We start from the raw sequence: 22,224 nt of genomic DNA, 5'->3' as shown, positions 1-22,224 counted from the left end.
TGGCCGAGATACAACTATTTGAAAATCTGGAATCTGAGGGTGCAAAAAAAACAAAATATTGAGAAAATCGTCCTTAAAGTTGTCCAAATGAAGTCCTTAGCAATGCATATCCACTCACAAACATAATTTTTTGATATATTTACAGTAGGAAATTTACAAAATATCTTCATGGAACATGATCTTTACTTAATATCCTAATGATTTTTGGCATAAAAGAAAAAGCGATAATTTTGACCCATACAATGTATTGTTGGCTATTGCTGCAAATATACCCGTGCGACTTACGACCGGTTTTGTGGTCCAGGGACACATATATCATCTACAAAAATATCGTAATTGTTGTTTTAATGATGTGCGATCTGCCATTATCGAGTACACATCTAGAAGGTGCACGCATACACTACGACGTGATGTAGTCTAGTAGGTTAGACTAGTGCGCTTGCGCATTTAGAGCACATTTAAAGTATTAATTTATAAAATTTAAAATAGTTTATATCTCATCAAGAGTGCCGTTTTTCTCCAAATATCAGCATGATTACATGTTATTTTGATTTTATACAACAGTTCAAAAAACAAGTAAATATTAAGTGACTTACATTTTAGACACAATATTGCTTGTTTTTGCTCTATTTCGCCAACAAAAATCATTCCAAACAAAGCCACAAGACTATTTTGCATCTCTGAGCAACACACAGCAGTGAATGAATGAATATTTTGAATAAAAAATTCAATGACTCACTCATTAAGACAGTTAAATGCTTCGTTCCTGAATGAATCAGCTGTTTGAATGAATCAATGAGTCACTCATTAACAGTGAATTTCACATTCATTTATTTTTATTTTTTTAAATCATTTCAAAATATCAATATTCAATGTTTTATGTTAAAAACAAAACATTATTCATGCATTTGTAACTGCAGGTTAAATGCTTTCATGTACCCTCTGAGCTGCATTAAACAGTCTGTGTAAATGCATATAAATGCCTCTTCAGATGCAGCTTCCATGTTTTCTCTGCATTGCAAAGACGGATTTAGTTGATACTGATTTCATTTGATTGGTAACAACCCTATTGTACGGAGCCCTGCACATAACATGCAGGAAAAAAAAGTAAATTGTGCGCGCAATTAACTAAATCGTTCCCTCGATTTACTAAATTGTGCGCACAATTTACTTTTTCGTTCACCTCGATTTGCTAAATCATTCGTATAATTTATTAATTTGTTCCCTCGATTTGCCAAATCATTCGTACAATTTACTAATTCATTCCCTTGATTTGCTAAATCGTGCGCACGATTTACTTTTTTGTTCCCTCGATTTGCTAAATCATTCGTATGATTTACTAATTCATTCCCTCGATTTGCTAAATCGTGCGCACGATTTACTTTTTTGTTCCCTCGATTTGCTAAATCATTCGTATGATTTACTAATTCATTCCCTCGATTTGCTAAATCGTGCGCACGATTTACTTTTTTGTTCCCTCGAATTGCTAAATCATTCGTATGATTTACTAATTCATTCCCTCGATTTACTAAATCGTGCGCACGATTTACTTTTTTGTTCCCTCGATTTGCTAAATCATTCGTATGATTTACTAATTCATTCCCTCGATTTGCTAAATCGTGCGCACGATTTACTTTTTTGTTCCCTCGAATTGCTAAATCATTCGTATGATTTACTAATTCATTCCCTCGATTTACTAAATCGTGCGCACGATTTACTTTTTTGTTCCCTCGATTTGCTAAATCATTCGTATGATTTACTAATTCATTCCCTCGATTTGCTAAATCGTGCGCACGATTTACTTTTTTGTTCCCTCGAATTGCTAAATCATTCGTATGATTTACTAATTCATTCCCTCGATTTGCTAAATTGTGCGCACGATTTACTTTTTCGTTCCATTGATTTGCTAAATCATTCGTATGATTTACTAATTCGTTCCATCGATTTGCTAAATCATTCGCACGATTTACTTTTTCGTTCCCTCGATTTGCTAAATCATTCGTACAATTTACTAATTCGTTCCCTAGATTTGCTAAATCATTTGTACGATTTACTAATTTGTTCCCTCGATTTGCTAAATCATTTGTACGATTTACCAGTTCGTTCCCTCGATTTGCTAAATGGTGCGCATGATTTACTTTTCATTCCCTAGATTTGCTAACTCATTTGTACAATTTACTAAATTTACTAAATGTAAGAATTTGACAAAAGATGATGCATACATTTAATTAGGTTAAAAATGGCTTTATAAAGGTAGAAATGTCCATAAAAGTTAAAAATCAATTTAAACTTATTGGAAAAGATCATTTCTATCACTGCTGTGAACTGACCACCACACAGAATATGAAGAATATCAAAAACTTTAGGAGTCAGTTGTCCATGGCAGTCCTAAACCTGCCAAAGGTATCAACACAATAAACACACTCAGCAAAATATTGTCTAATTATTGTTATCGAGAAAACCCGATGAATATTTCAAGATATCATTTTTTGTCAATATCGCACACCCCTATTGCAAGCATAATAACTATGCAAAAATAATTATTTACATCCACTGAGGAAAATGCAAGTCATGCTTGCATGCAAATCAGGTCTGAAAATCACAGTCACTTAAAAGTTAATATAGCAGCTCAACAATGATTTGTGGAATCAATTAGTCTGCTCAAATCTCCAACTCTAAAAAAAAAAAATAGGAGTAATAATGTTTGAATTAAGAAGCACCACTAAAACCACTTTTGTTTAATTAAAAATAATTTTTCTAGCACATTCACTGAAGATTTTAAAGTAGGTGATAATTGCATTGGAGCCAGAAAAGGGCACGTCTGAACATGTCACAAAAATCCCTGCAGCAAAGTTTCCTGCTCATTCAGACTTTGGCAGAAAGCTGTATAAACATCAAAATAGATGGTTTCTCATTGTAATTTTCTTTTTAGCCTTTGCAGCAAAAACTCAGAGCTAAAAACAAGTCTTACTGAGGCTTACGACGCTGTGATTCTGTTGAAATTTAGCCCTGATTTCAGTCTTCAGGAATCCGTCGCTATGATTCCAATCTCTAATTTAGATTTCAGAGGGGCAGCTGGTGCCAAGAGGGCATAAACATTTAATCTCTCCCCCGTCACTCAAAAGTAAACGCCAGGGATTGATGACACGCTCTGCTGCTGGCAGGCCAGGCTGCCTGACCCTCTGTTGCCATGGCAACACCTGAGCAATCACAGAGGCGGAGCATCGGCTTGGAAACTCAGAGCTTTGTCTGTGCAGGAGCAAACGACAGATAACAAATTAAGATTGAGAGAAATTAGAGCCATTTTCAATCAAGCGTTACTTAATAAACCTGAGAATGTCTGCAAACGATTCATGCGGTATGAATCACAAGCATTAATCACTTGTTCTTCTGCCAAATATGTGTGCAAGTGTACGACAACAATACTAATGTCAGACAACGCAGGAAAGCCATTGTTTTACTATGGTATCATGTCCAAAGACTATGTAAAGTCTTTGGACATGATACCGTGTTAAAACCATGACTTTTTGGCTTTGAACTACAGTAATATCATGGTATCCTTTGAGTTAGGTCCACGTAAATAATATTTTATATTATGAATATAGTAATCATTCAGCCGCTTACGAACAATTTACCATGGTAAAGTGGTGGTGTCAGGTGGTAATACCAAGGTGCTTTTATATATACATTAGTACATGACAAAAAACAAAAAACAAAAAAAAAACATGGTAAATTTTGGTACGTTTACATACACTAACCATTCAAAAGTTTGGTCAGTGTTCTTTTTTTCAAGAAATTAATAATTTCATTCAGTAAGGACACATTAAATAGTGACAGTAAAGACACTTATAAAAGCTATTTCAAATATATACATATATATATTTAAAAATGTTAAGCAGCACAAGTGTTTTCAACATTGATAATAATCAGAAATATTTCTTGAACAGCAAATCAGCATATTAAAATGATTTCTGAAGGATCATGTGACACTGAAAACTGGAGTAATGATGCTGAAAATTCAGCTTTGATCACAGTAATAAATAATATTTTAAAATAAACCACTGTTTTACAACTGGATACCATCACAGAACTTTTTCTAAGGGAAGTCAGAGCACAAGGCTTTATTACAGAACATAACAAACGTTCATTTTTAAGAATAAATCAATATAATATTAACTCCTGGCAGAGCTTCTGTTCTGCCTTGATGCGAGTTATAGCTCACTGATATTCAGTTCCTAAATTTTGGAGCATTTTCTATTATAGAACAACAAATATGTATTAGTTTAGTTTACTACTCAGGTGTGTGTTAACACCAATCTCACAATCCCACAGTGATTCATTGATTTTCATTTTTTTTCACTGCATTACACATGAGCATTATTCCACATCGACGCCACAGTCTGGTCAGAGAGAAGCAGAGAATCTGAATGAATGACACTGATCTGTGAAAGCTACGTCTGAAACAAGTCACAACAGGCTCCTGAGTGTCTTTTTCCTTCAGGAGGAACACAATGTGCATACAAGCTTCCAACAAAACCCACTGGGCCAGAATACTGAACTTTTAGCCTGTTTTGAGCTATTGTTCACTATGTTCTGAGGTTCAACACAAGCAAAAATATATTCGCTGTACCACAGGAAATCATAAAAAGTAAAAACTTACAAAAATCAGATTTGCAGTAATGCACTTGCAATGTGCTGCTAGTATTTTGGCTAAAGCGCTTAATTCTTAAATAGAAAAATCTGTGTTTTCTAAAGTTTTCCAAATCATCTATTGTTTACGCAGTCCAAATGGAATTCCTGCAATTTTTTTTTTACATAAACAGTGTTTGTCAATGGTTACAATACAAACTTTTAGTTTCAAAATGTACATTTACTGGCTTGATTTGATCATGAAATCAGATTGAACTCATTCAGACAAGGTTAGGAAGTGATATTATCACTCTAGACTCATGTTAAGACATACAATGGTTATGGTGATACTCTTGAAACACAGTTTTTTTTTTTTTTAACATTGATTGTGAGGTAATGTTACGCCATAGGCCTATTGTGTAAGTGCATTTTCGACAACACAGTTTTTGTCTGCCTTGACAAATTGAGGAACAAGTCAAATTAATTTTTTTATGTGCACATTTTGATTATGTATTTATATCGAACCCAGAATATTTCTTTAAAAGGAATACACTGTCATTCAAAGTTTAGGGTCGGTAACATTATTAATGTTTTTGAAAGTAGTCTCTTATGCTCACCAAGGCTGCATTTATTTGATGAAAAATACAGTAAAAACAGAAATATTGAGAAATATTATTACAATTTAAAATAATGGTTTACTATGTTAATATATTTTAAAATGTAATATATTCCTGTGATGCAAAGCTGAATTTTCAGCATCATTACTCCAGTCTTTAGTGTCACATGATCCTTCAGAAATCATTCTAATATGCTGATTTGCTGCTCAAAAAACATTACCAATATTGAATATAACCATGAAAATTTTTTCAGGATTATTTGATGAATAGAAAGTTCAAAAGAACAGCATTTATTTGAAACAGAAACGTTTTATAACATTCTAAAATGTTTTTGCTTTCACTTTTGATCAATTTAACACATCCCTACTCAATAAAATTCTGAATGGTAGAAAGAATATAAACTACCATTATTTCTACATTCTTATTTCTAAGTTTGACTTTTAACCTCATTGTCAACTCCAAACCACTGCAGGGTATTTCTAGCAGCCAAAAGGCGTTCTTATGAAAATAAATAAATAAATAAATGCAGCCCACAGATGACCATATGAGATGATACAAATTCATGGCCAAAAAAAGTCTGCTCCGCGGCAGGAGGTCTTGTTGGGTGGCTGGCCCTGACAAACACTGTAGTCTCCCTCCCCGCTGCTCACTCACCCTCAGGCGACTCCTCCTGGACATATGTTCCTGTCAGATACCGGTGAACTAATGCTGACTTCCCACTGGACAGGTTTCCCACGATGCCCTGCATGGAGAAACAGACAGAGTCAGGCCACAGCAAAAGAGACAAAGCAAACAGAATAGCAAACAAATGATCGTCTGGAAGACAATCAGTGAGATTTATTTCAGGATATTAAATAACTAATAAAACTTAAAGATGCTGCCAGTCATTTTTTAATACAAAAGTATCATTAATGAAATTTATTTTGGAGTGAGAATGAAAGAGACAATCCCTTCGTTCATGAGACTAACCCAATGGGCCTAAAACACCATAATCAGTTTCAATAACTATTCACTACTAACAGATGGAGAACATCCGTTCTGCATCCAGGACTTCCCTCTAACGAGCCGAGATCCCTACTGTCATCAAACAACCCCTCAACCGTGGAGGAAGCAACTTTCAGGAGTTTCCTCGCACTTGACGCAACTGTTCCGCCTGTCAGTCCACTGGATGATGGCTGTTCCTGCACGAACAAATAATAATTCCCTCCCAGGTGTGGATGGACAGCTTTACAAACATGAGGACAGATACACCTGTCTTTATCCTCAAACACTGGAGATGAAGGAATATTGAACAAATATTGAAGTGGATTGACGAGGTGAGCACTGATAAATAGAGCTTCGCATCGAATCTACTTCTCACAGAATTCCGCAGAAAGATCTATAGATCAAATGGCAGCCCTTCACAAAGATTTATACCCCTGAATGTTAGTTTACTTTATATTTTGGCTAATTTGATTATGCTTGAAGCTGCTGTGTTTGTGAGTGTATATATATATATATATATATATATATATATATATATATATATATATATATACACACACACACACACATATATATGAACCGTGCTGGCAAAATGAGTCGCAATGAGCAAATTTTCAAAAATGAGTTATTGTTATTCTCACATTCTGTATTAAAAAAAAAACCCTTCTTTTGAGAAAAATCGAGTTAAAGTTTTCTGAAGGTTCCACAACAAAATCACCTAAAATCCCTGGTAATACCACCAGATTTGCCACAAACCAAGTCAAAACCCATATCTACAGGAAATATATATATATATTTTCAAACGGCTCTAATATAATGTTACACATCAGATGTTTTTCCCCAACAGTTAACCAAACGTTCACTTAGACATAACAGATAATGTTTGCATGAATACTCACCAAGACAGAATTTTTGAAATACTGTAATTCTGTGTATACGTGTATATCGGGATTGCGCGCTGTCTGAGGCGTCTTTGTGCGAGCGCTTCGGATCTGTCAGTCAGCGCGAGTAAGATCGTTTTGTTTACATCATCATGAGTTTGAAAATCACATTTCATTGTTTCAGACTCATGCCATCGAGAATTCTCTATGAATATTCACAAAGTTGGAATGCTGCGCTTTAAAACAACACCAAACTTGTGCTGAGAAAAGCGCCAGTAGTTGAGAAGCAAGCAGAGAAAAACGTCATTTTTCATAGTCAAAGGAAAGGTACTCCTCTCTCTGAAAATGTACAAAAAAAAAAGATACTTTTAGATGTTTAATTGCTATTTGGAGCATTGGGATCACTAGATTAGGGCTTAATGAACTCATTTTTGTGAAAACCTCAATTTCGACCAAAATTGACATTTTTCACTTGTTTTGCCTGTAGCTCGAAATTAGCCTGTGCGCATTCCAACTCATTTTGCCAGCACGGGTCACATAAGTATATATATTAGGGGTGTAACGGTGCATGTATATGTCCAGAAACGTTGCGGTATGGACGCGGTACGGTGCATACAGTTAGACGACGATGCAGTCAGTCACAGTCACTCCAATCCAGAAGGGGCGCACGCGGTAATGCAACAGTTTGCTAACCACCACAACCGGAAAAAGAGCAGAATGCCAATAATAACCAACTGCAGAACCACACATCACAGCAGTCTGAGGACAACAGCACCAGGCCAGCAGTCAATGGAAATGGAAAAACTCAGAAACTTTTTCCAAACAAAACACCAAACATCCTCCTCTCCCATTATTTAAACACACGAGGCTCATACTGAGCACCATTTGGGTTCATCAGATGGTGGTGTGTGTCTTACAGTAACAATTTTCCTCCATAATAAAGGCTCAGATGAGCAGTTCATAACCCAAGCAGCCGCCGCAGGCATCAAGAACAAAGAGTAGGACAGAAACTTCATTAGGAGAATATAGGATGTATAAACTTCATGTGCATATAGTTTCATCGTGTTGCCTCATAATAAGCTGTTAGAATGAGAGTGTTTTTTTTAAATGGATAATTATGATTCTGGAATTGGATCATTCTTCCATGAAGTTCAGTAATACTAGTAAAACTGTGATTTGTGTTGCTGCATGTTTATTTTTGTAATATTAAATGATCCTTGTAGAGTGTACAAAATAATTTTTCATACACCGAGTTATTCCAGTCATATTTTGTATGAAGTATCAGTGAACTTTCTGACTGGTGGCTATTCTGAGGGAACGTCAGCAGAATAAGTGACACTCCAGACTGTCTCAAGCAGAAATATCATTACAGAGAGTGACATACAGCAGCCCGTGTCCTACTGCTTGCTGAATAAATTCAGTCGTTGACACGTCAAGATTTACTGTTCCGCATAATGTTAAGAGATAAAATGACAAGGTAAAGGTAGGGAAGATTACTCACCACTTTAAGCTCTGGTACTGATCGACTCAATGTCCATTCCTGACTGTTGACGAAGGAATCTGGAAAGAAACAGATAGACAACTTTAAGTGATTATGTCATTCATTTCACTTAATAAACTGGACAAACACAATATAGCTTGTATACACGTAACAATCCCTGTGTCCATCAACCAGGAATACTATTGATGAATTCATCAACAATCATAAAAACAGATTCATATGTTGAATTAAGCTTTATTTTTCTTGAGAATTATTTTTCTTACATTATCGTAAAGGTAAATTTATCTTATTTTAACAATGTTTAGATCACTCCTGGCCCTCCATAACACAAAGCCTTTAAAAAGAGCACCTACTGTAAATGAAAAGTATGTCATCCCCTCATGCAGAAGATCAGAGGCTTAGTTGCTACTAATAATCATGTTTGTCAAATTGGCTACATGGACTGACATGACCGTGAAAACACAAGCCTCACTGGCCCAGCGAAATCCTGCCTATTTCTGTGCCACACACATGATCTGTTGTGCAGTGGTTACATCATCACAGCGGGCACATGGGCAGCCTTGTTTAAACCACCAAAGAGGTTTGTGGCACTGCATTGTTCGGTTCATTTTTCACTCCACTGCTCTTGTCCAATCTAATCAAAATTTATATTCAAAGAATCGAGGAAGAGAAAAAAAACCCTCTTTGTGGATTCAGGGGACAGTGAGAAAAATACACAAAGAAAGGGACCCATTCGTGAGTGAAAAATTCTGTGCATGGTACCAAAAGGAGTCTCATTTAGTTTTTGTGTGATGGTGAGAACATGGTGTGCTAAGTGTAACGCAAGGCAAGTCAGAAGGTGTTTCCTTCCGTCCTTCATTTAAACTTGATGTCTCACCCTCCCTTTGCACTCAACAAACTGCTGAAGTGACTCAGATGAGGTTCTTCCTGCTGCGCTCAGCAACGTGCCCTGATGAAACCAGGCGTTTTCAACTTCCATCCTCGCTCTCACACACAGATCCAAGGAAAAGTGGACCTACGCCAACAGGCGAACACATCTGAACATGACAACCACACCCCACAATCCCACAGGACGGCATAATACCCTTTTTTCCCCCAATCATGTTTCGAGGTACCACGAGTCAAAACAAATCAAAATAATTAGACTTCATATGTCAACTAAAAACTGACTACACGTGATCTAAACTCAATGAGGCATAGGCATCGGGTAAATATTGCAGTATTTTGGAGTGACAGATGTGAATGTGTCACTAAAATTGAACCCCATTGCGGTAAAAAGACATCAAACTGATGTTGCACTTCAGAATTTTAATATGATGCTTTTCCTTCTGAAGGGTGAACTGCTAGCAAAGCGCTTTTTATGTCATATGGGAGTTTTAAGAAGGAGCAAGGTCATCATAATCACATGGGTGAACATTCAGAAATTGCGCTGAATGCTATTTCAAGCCCAAAAGAACCGAGATGCATGCAAATCAATGGGCTTTTTAAAGCCTCTTTTGGAGCATTTTAGTTAATTAGTGCTTAGAATGCCCCTGTGTCCCAAGGTGTTCCCATTTCTTTTGCATATTTAAAAAAGAAAAGAAACCCTCTATACCTCTATAACATACAGTAATGGATTCTCTCAAGCTACCCGTGATGCAATTTTCTAGCTTTGCACCATCTGAATTGACCGCACACCATTTTTTCCCTAACCTGCTATTGAAACCCAGCCGTCACGACCCCAAGGCCAAAAAGTCATCTGAATTCCAGCTGAGAAGACCTGTAAGGAGAGTCTAGCACTTTGTATTTTAAGCCCGGAAGGCTTTACCTTCCCTCTCCTGCATACAAAGAACTCACAGCTACAAGATCCAGGAACGACCTGCTCGTCAAACTACCAGGGCATGTAGCGACAGGTACATGTAATCTGCACACCTAAGCTTTGGTCCAAAAAGCTCTCAAGTTCAGCAAACACACCTACATTCCGGCTGTCAGTCAACTTTTGCAAAGAAAGGTCATTCGGGGAGTTTGGGAAGGATAGTTTCCTTAGTAACCAATGAAAATAAACTCAAGCAGATGCCAAGGGTGTAAACAGCCCTTAATTTGTTATCTTCATTTGGCGAGTGACTAATGGTACTGCCTAAAAACAAGCCCTGTAAGTCATTTGTGAGAGCTGCTTGTGCTAAAGCAAGCTTTCCTAGACATACTTAAGAAGGTAATGTGAGTAGATTGTTACGATAAAAGCAATTCCATTGATTGGATGATGGCCAATTAAAGGGCCATGTCACTCTAAATGTAACATAACATAAAATACTGTAAATACAAAATAAAAATTAAAACAAAAACAAAAGTAACACTATATCTAACAAGACGATTAGCATGCCCAACCTTGATGCTTCTGAAGCTGATCTAATCGTCCAAGTGAAAGCAAACTGTTAGTAAATACAGTGCTAAAAAGTCACAATTTAGATAAACGTATTGGTCAAGAACTAGTTTATTATAAAATTAGTCTCTGCATCTTAATATTAAATGCAAATTAAGGGCCTTGGATTGAAAGTTCTTCCTATATTATTCTGAGAATGAAACAGAGATGCACAATTTAAGTGTCATGACATGTTTTTAAGACGTGTTTCTAGATTTATGTATATTTATGGATGATCTCAGCATCACTGGTTCCATCCATCTTTAATGTGAATGTGTTAATAAATTAGTCCAATTAAATTAATGAATCAACAAAACTGAATAAAAGTCTCAAAACTTATAATATTACATAAATATGTGGCATACTTACACAAAAGATGATAGATAGATAGATAGATAATATATTTGTGCATTTTGTTAATGCATTTTGATAATGCTACCTCCATTACAATGAATTAAATCTGGCTGGATCTTTCTCTCTTCTATGCAGCTTTCCATTCCTTTATTTTTTAACATTCTGGTGAAATTTGTGCTAAAATGAGTGGTTTCATGAGACTTTAAGCCTGTCAACACTGCCCTAACTGTTCCACTACGTAATAAGTGCTCAAAACATCTAAAGGTGTGCTGCCAATAACATCATCTTCCATCCTGAAACATGTTCTTATAATTTAAACATAAGGACAGCTTCATTTCAACAGATGTGTTAGCATCTCTCCACTGACATTTCAGTCATCTTTTGTTTGCAGACGCTTCATTCAAATTATATACTGCAACCCAGAAACTTCAACAGCTAAAGATTTCACACTGCATATTTAAGCCAGACTTCAGTGATCAAAGATAAAAGAATGTACAAAAGAAGTAATTTATGCAATGCTGCACAAATACTTATTACAAACCTTTACATCTGATGAAAATGCCACAGGCAAAACTAATACATTTTTAATCATTTAAATAAGGATTACAAAGGAGAGATGACATAAGGTTAAGAGCCTAGGCTGGTATACATCATCTCGTCGTCTCTCAGTAACCTGATCCCTTTTCAAAAAAAAAAATCACAGTGTAAAGATCTGCAACTGCACTATTTGTTTTCACTACCTTTGAGACGATGCATGAGCTGCAGGGAAAAGAACGAACAGACACAGAATGAAAACATGTTTAAAAAATTATGAGGACTGTTGTCTGCATGCCGGGGTATGATTTAACCTTCAGAGCTGTGAAAGCAAAAACAAACCCCAACAAACCCCAAACTCCAATCCAATGAGAATGGGATCATTCCGTGTTACATTTTCCAAAAGGGAAAGAATTCCAGAGTAGTTCTGATAGTAAAACATCGTCATTAAATTATTCCCTCTCTTTATTCGTCTACATCATCCATCCTTTACTTATTCCTGCAGTCTATTTGATTACCTTGAAAGCGTTAATAATTAAACAAGATTTGATGGATGATTTTTTGCTTTCTAATTCAATTGCAGTGCAGACTTACACTAGAAGAAAACTCCTCTTGGAGCCAATTAACAGCTCATGCGAGCACACACACACACACACACACACTCTCCAACAGAGCCAAAGCCCTCGGAGTGAATAATGCATTTAACCTCTTATTATGCCTGTTGGTGCTGCTCAAGCCAGACCTTCAATATCGTTTTAATATTTAATCAATTTGCCCTGCTCTCCAAGGCTAGATCCAGGCACTCAGAGTCTGTCCTCTTCAGACAAAAAGCAGCACATTTTCCTACGTAGACTGGGATGTGGAATGAAATTATGCATTTTATACTACTTACCTTGACCTTTGCGGAAACCAATGCCAGCTGGAGTCTCTATAGCAACAGAATCTGGCTTTTTATTTCTCGCAGGGGGATGGCTGCCAACTGCTTGGCTTTCAGTGCACAGCTCAGATTTGTTGCTGGACAACGGGTCCTTCCTCTTAAAACGATTAGCAATTAGCTGCCAAAAACTAGTCTCTGGTTGCAATTGTTTGGTGGGCTTGGTCAGTTTGGCAGGATGGAGAGGGACCTCCAAGACCGCTACCTTGCCTCGAGTTTGGTACTGTATGTACTGTGTGGCCCCTTGGTCCTCGTCTTGCTCACGAGCTGGCATTAACGTCCTGCCAGTAAGGTAGGAAAACGGACGAGTGGTTTGCATAGATTTTTCTCCGATACTTGCAGTACGTCTCCATTCAGTTCGGTCCTCCTGCTCAATTTGATTACGATTCCGCCTCATCCTGAGACTCAAGCTCCTCCGCAGTGATCCGAACGTTCTCTTTTGTCCTTCCACCTTGTCGGGTTCCTTTAGCCTTGTTGAAGTTTGTGTCACTACGACTTCCTTGCTTGTTGCCTGTCGACCAAACCATTTCCATCGGAAGCCTGGACGAGGCAAACTACCGGTGCCAGTTGAAGCGTGGCTTGCGAGCTCATCCCGGGATCCAGTTCGATCTTTATTAAGCTCAAGAACAGTCATGCTAACAGGCCGCGGTTTGCTTCTGCTTTTTGAAGTCCGACAGATTAGCGGTTCTTCTAGTGGATAATGAAGCAGGCTGACAGAAGGCGGCATGTCTGGTTTTAGACCGTCTAGGGCACGCAACTCGGCACGTTTTGTCTGACACCGCTGGACCACATCCGGGCAGCCTTGCTTATTGGGGGTAGAAGTAGGCAGAAGAACGTTGCTATAGGTGGTAGCTGCCAACATGCAAACACTGCGAGGTGTTGTAGAGCTGTCTTGGTTGTTGGTTGTTGTGGTTGGGAGTATCCTTTTGTCATCTGGGAAGACAAACATGCTCACCACTCTTCTGCTGCCCAGGAGCCGAAGCCCATGTGCAGGCCTTCGCAAGACCGCCACATGAGTTTCTGTTGCATTCTCCACAGATAGAGCATTAAAACTTTGTTCCTTAATGGGAATGTGGCAAACATCAGCAGAGACTTCTTTGGTCCAAGCTTTCTCTTCCCCAGCCAAATCGAAGTCTTCCGCAGAGGCTTGTTGCACACAGCTGTCCTGGAAGAAAGACGGTAACTGGTCCGTCCTCATTCCTAGTACTTCCCCTTTCCTCCACCCCCCGTTCCCTGTGCTGCTCAGGTAAAACCACCTGTTGAGCTTTCCAACTGCACTCCTCCTCTGCCCCGGGCTCTCTCGACGTTCCTCCCTCTGATCCGCCTCTTGTCTTGCGTTGTCCTTGTCCTCCTCTCCCACGTTGTTCTTAACAACTCCCAGCTCAGCTTCTACCCTCCTCTCAGCCCCTCCTGAAGGCGTAAGAGTCTGCAGCTCCTCCTGGAGTCCCATTCTGGAAAACAACAACTTCGTATAGAGTTTTACCAACTTGGTCTTGGTGAGGAGATGTGATCTTTCCTTTAGAAATCACATTTCACATTACGGACACCTCTGCAAGCTTGTTCTCAGCAACTTAAGCACTCTCTCTCTAACACAGCCGCGCTCTGAGTCTTTCACCTCCAGGCCACATTCCAAAAGTAAGCATAATCCCTCACCTTTGACTTGTGAGAGACGGAGACAGAGTTAGGGGGGGGAAAAAAAAAAAAAAAAAAAAAACTTCAAACAAGCCCCAGCATGACCTCACTGCAACTTTTACATTGCAGGGGATTATGGGGGGAAAGAGCTCTCAATGAAAACACAGACCTGTGCGCATTGAAGCGATAAATACAGCCACAGATTAAGGAGTCTTTGGTCTTCTCCTACTGTCAAAAACAGGTCTGTGCAACCCTGCAGTCAGCAGTGTAGGCAAATTCCTTAATGTTCCGGTTCTTGGCATGAGCGAGAGGGGTCTGTTTGAACTTCAAGCTGCTCCCACATGTCCCAAGGATAACAGCAAAACAAGGAGCAGAATCTTTTGTCTCCTTAAAGCAGAGCCATTGCCAAGGCACCTGTAGAGAATTCCCTGTGGGAGTTACTGCTGTGACTGTAGATAAAAACAGAGGGTGCCTGATGCTTGGGGCAGCGAGTATCTTCAGCACGGTTCCAACATTTGCACCATCCTAAAAGGCATCCAAATTAAAGGGCATTTTGTAGAGCTTCCCTTTCTTAGAGCCTCACTCTAGTTCCCTCATTCCTACCCTCCCTTCCCAAACTGCCCTCCCTCGCAACTGCATTTCCTCATCCAAATGAACAAGGCAGAAATTGGCAAACAAAACTGGGGAGCTCATTGCATGGGGGGAGGTTGAAAAGCCTAACAATTCCCCAGTTTTCTCATGCACGTTTTTGCCTATGCTTAAGTAATGTCATGTAAAAAGTCCAGGAGTATTGAATAAGCATTATGGGAAAGATAATGTGCAATGATTTCCCAGAAGCACTAAATATACATGCAAAAGCTGTCTCCACAATGAAAATACAAATACAAGAGTTCAAAGTATCAACCCCATTAACAATATTTTAGCTTTGCTATTAAGATTGCTTGCTAGGATTCAGTATAACATGAATATTGGTTCCTAACATGGTAAATCTGACTGGTCATCAGTCATGCTAGTAAAAGCCATCTGGATTAGGAAAACAAGGGAGCAGATTTGAGATTTTGTGCTTGTAAAGAGCACCCACAAGTGGTTTCAATGAAAACTACCCCACCAGTATAGTTAAACTACACAGCCATAGAGAAAAACCATTAGATTCAGAGACTTGCTTGATGACATTCCTGTGGTGCAAAGGAATTTGAGAGAAGTAATATTTTCGTTGAACTATGGCAAACTTATGTCTGTCACCTGATGGACAAAAATAAAAAAAAATGCTAAATCAAATGCATCCATTTTGTCTAAGAACAGCATATACACTACTTCATGAATGAAAATATCATCCAAAAATTTATTGAAACAGACTTTCAAAAGATGCAAAACAATATAGCAGCACTGATTCCCATTTTCCTTCTCTCTTTCCCTCTTCATTCTTTCCCATTTTTATTATTTTCTTCATTCTTTCCTTCTTCATTTCTATCCTTCCTTCCAGTATTTATTTTTGTCTCTTTCCTTCCATCCTTTTCGTATTTCTCTCTTGTTCTTTCCCTCTCTCCCTCTTTCTGTTCTCATTTGCCGCTTTCATTTTTTCCTATTTCTTATTTTCCTATTTTGTCTTTCCTTACTTCCCATTTAAATTCTTTCCATCTTTATTTCCTTCCCTTCTTTCCTTATTTCTCTCCTTCCTTTGTCATGTCCCTATTTCTTTCCTTCCTGTTATTCTCTCTCTCTCTCTCTCTCTCTCTCTCTCTCTCTCTCTTCAGCATATTTGAGATAACCAGTCTAAATATCCAGACAATCAGTACTCTAATCCAATCCTACTCTTTTATGAACTCATGTCCGACATCTTACACACATACAGTCAAACCAAAATTTATTCAGACACCTTGAACATTTCATTCATTAATACAGTTTATTCGCTATAGTTTAAAAAAAACTGTAATAAAATATGACAAGATCTAACTTAAACAAGTTAAACTGTGTCAGAAAAAATTGATCTTAATTATGTCAGATAACACTTAAGCAAAACATGGTGAGGTCAAAGTGTCTGAATAATTTTTGGTTCCAAATTTTTAGCAATTTTACTGGTAGTCCACTGTATGAAGAATTTTTGGGTATAATATGTCACAGTTTACTTTATTTTGCTATCCTCACTTACATAAATGAACTATAGTGTCCTGCACGCACTAGTAAAAAATATCAAAAATGTCTGAATAATGTTTGGTTTGACTGTAAGTCTGAGAACACAACAGAAGCCACTAGTCTTTCCTTTTTTAAGTATTTTCTTAGCCATAAGAAAATTTTTAAGTCTCTTAACCATACGCCCTTTTATTTTGAGCTCCCACCCACTCAGATTAAAATCTTTGATCGATTTCCGATTTGTATAATCTAATGATTTCAATTACATGGACATATCCAAGAACATAATTGCTTATAGTTTAACTTTAAAGCCATATTTAGCCAACAAAATGTTTCCATTTCCAGATTTAGGTCATATATGCACTTGTTAGCAACTCAGCTAAAAAGATACCACATGCTATTGTTATTTAAAATACAATGTATGAGTCAAAAAAAAAAAACATCATACATATGTCACTGATGACTAACTGTTCATACACCTCAAAAACGGTTACACATAACTATGTTTATCAAACGTGAAATGCCTTCACTTTTACGGCCTTTACCGCTGATGTACAATAATGTGAAAATTAAAAATAAACAATAAGTACAAATATCAACAAAGTCTAATATAAATACTATTATCCCCAAAAAGACTAAATAGACAACACAGATATGTGGATATTTGATATTTACAAGAACCACTTTTCAACACCATCTAAAATATAATACATCTGACCAGAGATGACATCTTAAAGTAAACATAGATTTAATTTAACAGTTCAGCTATCAAAAGACATAAAAGCAAGCACTAGAAAAGCCAGAAAAACTGAGCATGAATCAGTACCTGTGTTACTCAGATGGAAGTTAACACCTGAATGCATGAAACAGATTATTCGCCTTTGAAGACGTATTTATTACCTTCGTCTACAGCGTAAGGGTTTGTCACCCCCGTAACCTCCACCGAGATCAAACAGCCCTCATCATCCCACTGCAGATGGTCGTCTCTTGGCCGTCTTTTCCCTCCAAAACACATCATCATGATGACTTCTCCAAACTACAGGAATATCCTTTCACCAGTGACATTATCAGGCCAAAAACAAACTAAAACCAGTTGAGGGTCCAAATCATCTCTGATATTCTATGAACGTTCTCTAGGCGAGACAGTAATGTTCTAGTACTGATTTTGACAGACTGACTAACATCACACTGAGTTTATGAGCTTGGCTTTGTCAAATATCAAAAACGTCTCGGCGAGAGGGAGGAGGTGGCAGACAGGTACAGGAAACATGTCCAACCTCTGTAATCCCACATGAGAAGGAGGAGGGGACCACGGCCTCGCTGGCTTACCTAAACCTGAAGTAGGATTAGCCTAATCCTTAACCAATAGGAAGTCATTGGTGCATTATCCGTCCCCCCGTCCCGCCGCCAACACGCACACACAAAAATGCGATCGCGTTCCACTCTGTTTTGGAGTAAAGTACGGTTATCCTTATCAAAACTAGTTTAACTCATCTTGGTATCTGTGCAATGCTCTGACGCAAGATGCCCCACTGATATTTCAAGTCCAACCACAAAGCTGTCTGTGATGAAACTTTCCACTTGTCTTAAAAGTCAGATTAAACAAACATCAGAGTTAAAAAGTAGTGCTAGAAAATGCAAAAAGTTCTTAAGTGTGACAGAAATATGAATCCATGGATCATAGCTATAGGCATCAAAACTGTCCACTTCATGAACTATAACCAATATTCAACAAGTTAAACAAGTTGACTCATTGCAGAAACGCACAGGGTTGCGCAACAAAAACATTTTTCTACGAAACAACACATGCATCTACAAACTACTTCCATCTAATGAAATGCATTTAATTGACGAGGGCCCATAGAAACGAGAGCGCATAAAGACCATATCGACTCAACATCTCATTACGTTTTCATTAAAAACCACCGCACCATCGGCGATACCGTCTGCAAGGCTAAATGAATACAAATACTGATGGATGAGAGAAAAACCACATTTTGCCCTTGCGAGGTGGTTAGATATTAGATATGCCTTTTATTTATACCGATTTAATTATGCAGACCATCAGAAAGTGTGTTTCCGAATGCTTTTTTCCACCCTCAGGGCGCACCTTTATTACGGCGAACCCTTTGGAAACTGGCCCGCCAGTCTAATTAAAAGAGAAAAACTGATTACGGTAAGAGAATTAAGCCTCTCTTGTCTTTTATTTTAAACACTTTTAATAGAGCAAGAAAGTGACGTAAGCAGCAAGCCAATCCCTCTTGTGTTTTTTATGAAGGTATAGCTTCGGGATATTTAGTACAGAATTCAGTGAACATCTTTGGATCTGGAATTGTTTAAACACAATCACTCAGAGGAACATCTGGTAATAGGAACATAGTGTTATTAAAGAAACTTATGATATAGCTAACATTCACAATATATTTTACTAGTTCTGTTTATTTTTGTGAATCATTTCTAATGTGTCCATTTAAATAAATCAGTTCAACTCGGTTTCCAATTTTGCAACCTGCATTTAGGCTGCATTTGGGTCAATGATGTGACAGATCATTTTTTTGTCCAAAGGCCTTAATAATGATAAAAAACAAAGATCTGACATCCAAAGTATGTAAGCTAGTACAATTAGATCTATTTTATTGAATCCAAAAGGTTTTAATTATATTTTGCTACATATAAAGATTTTGAAGTGTCAAAAGGTCATTCAGTTTAACCGTCCAAAGGCCAATACAGCCATTTCATTTGTGATTAAAATATCTTAAAATGTAATAAATGTATATATTTTTTATTCTGGCATTATTTTATAACATCATATATCAACACAGTGCAAAATGGTATTAAAATTATGTGTAGAAGTCATTGCTTTGTAATGAGAAAGAATGTCCAGAAATATGAATTTCATTGATGTCATTCGGAGTAACCAATATAAAGGGACCATTTTGGATCAAGTCATTCAGGTCAATATCATGTGACAGGATGTGACATCATTAAGACACCTGCAAAGAACTACATGGTCGTGAAGCAAAGTAACTAACTCTCTTTTAACTATCTGAAAAATGCATGTTTTCACTTGCTCATACGCATGTCCCGAAACATCAGGTCATTCGGTACAACCGCTATAAAGCATGGAAAATGATGAAATATTTTAAAAACTTGTACTAAATATAAAATGTTTGATTGTCCTTTTGCCATAGCTAGCTAGATATCAGCCTGTTAGCATTGTTTGAAAATATCGTCATTCAGTATAACCAAAAGAGTCATTCGGTAAAACTGAAATTTTGGTTAAAATGAAAAACTTTTTTGGTGACAAATTTTGTCCATCTTGTAAAAAAATGACAAAAGCAGTGTTAATTGATTATAAAAACCACATAATCTCATTGTTAACACTTAATAAAATTTATTTAAAATACAAAATCTGACCTCAAACTTTTGAACATTAGTGTAAATACTGCATTTTAGTATTATATAATGATATATTGCTACATACAAATGAAAATTATCGAATATAATTCTGATTTGTATTCAAAAATTATTAGTAAAGGTCTGTTTTAGTTCTTAATATAGACATTTTAACCTACTTTTGATGAAAAGGAAACTTTAATCCATTTCAGAGAATACAAATACCATCTAAAGTATGAAAAATATTTTTAACTACATCTCCCACCTCAATTACCATGTCAGCGTCTCTCATTAGCATATCAGTGCACAACAACTAATCCAAAACCATGTGACTCTTCTTATAACCTTTAAGCTTTTGTGTATGTGGGACCTTAAAAAGCTACTACTTACTACAACAAATAACATTAAACATAAGCCTTGTGCACATATGAAGCTGATCTAATCATAAACAGATTCTAAATCATAAACGTAACATTACAAGTTGTGTCCATAAACAATCACCAGTAGGGGGCAGTCTGTCTTCTCTCACAGAGGACCACTGAACCTATTAGTTCAGTTCATAAATCAAGTCTAGCATCATTAAATCTTGATTTTGTCAGTATCAACAACAATATGTGTACTTTCACATAGCTGCCATTATATTTCACCCAATTATACGCTACTAATATTGAATACTGACATTGTTGCTTGACATGCAACAACAAATCGTTCCCTAATTATAAGCAATTACAAAATAAGCTTTGTGTGCAGCTTTAGGAAGGAAAATGTTCAAAAACTCACACCTCCATCATCTTCAGATTTGGCTCCTGAGCTCATTACTAATGCTAATTAGGTTATGCAAGGTTATGTAATTTTCCAAGCTGCACTGCAGTCCAGGTCAAAAGCTGGGGGTCCCTGTGAGAACGCGATCATGTGGAAGAACACACGGCAGGTGTGGAGCGCTCATGGTGCAGTACAGTCATGTTACGTAAGGTAAGAAGCTCCCCGAGGGACAAGAGCAAAGAACGAATCAAAGAATGTGTGCAGGATCCGCTGGGACGCAGACAGACAATTAATGCCGACTGAACTTTAATGAGGGTTCGTAATGAGTTATGAACGCCTTTATACCCAAATAAAGTCAAGCCAGAGTTAGGGTTTATAATGCTTTCAAAGGAACAACAGAACTTTATCACTATAAAAACACATGCTTTGCTTTCCAATTATGCATATGTTATGGTTTGGTTTACCATGATGCATAAACCGATAAAGTCAACATGAAAGCAAAATTGTGCTCAGATACTTTCTTAAAAGGATAGTTCACCCAAAAATTGTCATTTACTCACCCTCAAGTTGTTCCAAACCTGTATGAATTTCTTTCTTCTGCTGAACACAAAAGAAGATATTCTGAAGAATGTTGGTAACCAAACATAGTATGGAGAAGAAAAAAAAAATACTATGGAAGTCAATGGGGACCAACTTTAATTTTTCATTTGAATTTTCATTTTTGGGTGAACTATCCCTTTAATACTTGTTACTGGATGATTTACCAGTGCGCGTTATTTTACATAATAAAATAAATATTTAAATAAAAATGTACAACTACATGGTAATAGGTAAAGCGTTGCCTTAAAATACTCAACTGTTTAATTTAAATTTAATAATAATAACAATAACAATAACAACAGCAACAATAAATAATTCCAGGGTTATTATTAACCAAAAACTAAAACTATTAAAAGCATTGTGTTAATTGAAATAAAGCTGAAATAAAATGTAATATAAATATTAGATAAAATTATTAAAATTAATAAAACTGAAATAAAAATAAAATTAAAGCTAAACAGAAATATAAAAAAAAAAAAAAACGGACATATATCATGCAAACACAAACTTTTATTTTGGATATGATTAATCGTTTGACAGCATTAATTCATATATAAATAATACTACACTGTAAAATTTATTTTCTTGATTTGTTATCAAAACATTTTTTCTTTTGTCAAATCAACTTAATGTGGTTCAGATAACATAATATTTGGAGTTTCTGTTGATTAAACCAATCGCCTTCATTGCATTAACTCAAATTTTTAATTTCAATGAACTCAAAATTTTAAGGCAACCAGGTAACTTACTTTAAGTTAAACCAACAATTCTTTTTCACAGTAATGCTCTTCACAATCCAATCAATTCCTGTTGGATAAAAAGTCCCGCCTTAAACTTTGTTTGTTGAACACACTGTAATATCACTTATAGTT

General features: G+C 36.8%; 1 protein-coding gene across 2 annotated transcripts in view; it reads right to left on the bottom strand.

Annotated features, from left to right (window-relative positions):
• Positions 1-22,224, bottom strand: part of agap3 (ArfGAP with GTPase domain, ankyrin repeat and PH domain 3) — a 171,473-nt gene that overhangs the window by 81,472 nt on the left and 67,777 nt on the right. The window contains exons 1-3 of one of the 2 annotated variants that reach the window (XM_051881891.1): positions 12,791-14,775; positions 8,613-8,671; positions 5,901-5,988 (exon numbers count right to left, since the gene is read on the bottom strand). In XM_051881891.1, coding sequence (XP_051737851.1) covers positions 5,901-5,988; positions 8,613-8,671; positions 12,791-14,282 — 1,639 coding nt within the window. In that variant the 5' untranslated portion in view covers positions 14,283-14,775. Of the gene's footprint in view, positions 1-5,900; positions 5,989-8,612; positions 8,672-12,790; positions 14,776-22,224 lie in introns of those variants that run through there. The other variant, XM_051881892.1, reaches the window with a different exon arrangement.

The sequence above is a fragment of the Ctenopharyngodon idella genome, chromosome 23 (genome assembly GCF_019924925.1).
Source record: "Ctenopharyngodon idella isolate HZGC_01 chromosome 23, HZGC01, whole genome shotgun sequence".
In the NCBI taxonomy this organism is placed as follows: domain Eukaryota; kingdom Metazoa; phylum Chordata; class Actinopteri; order Cypriniformes; family Xenocyprididae; genus Ctenopharyngodon; species Ctenopharyngodon idella.
This window is presented reverse-complemented; position numbering and strand designations above follow the sequence as displayed.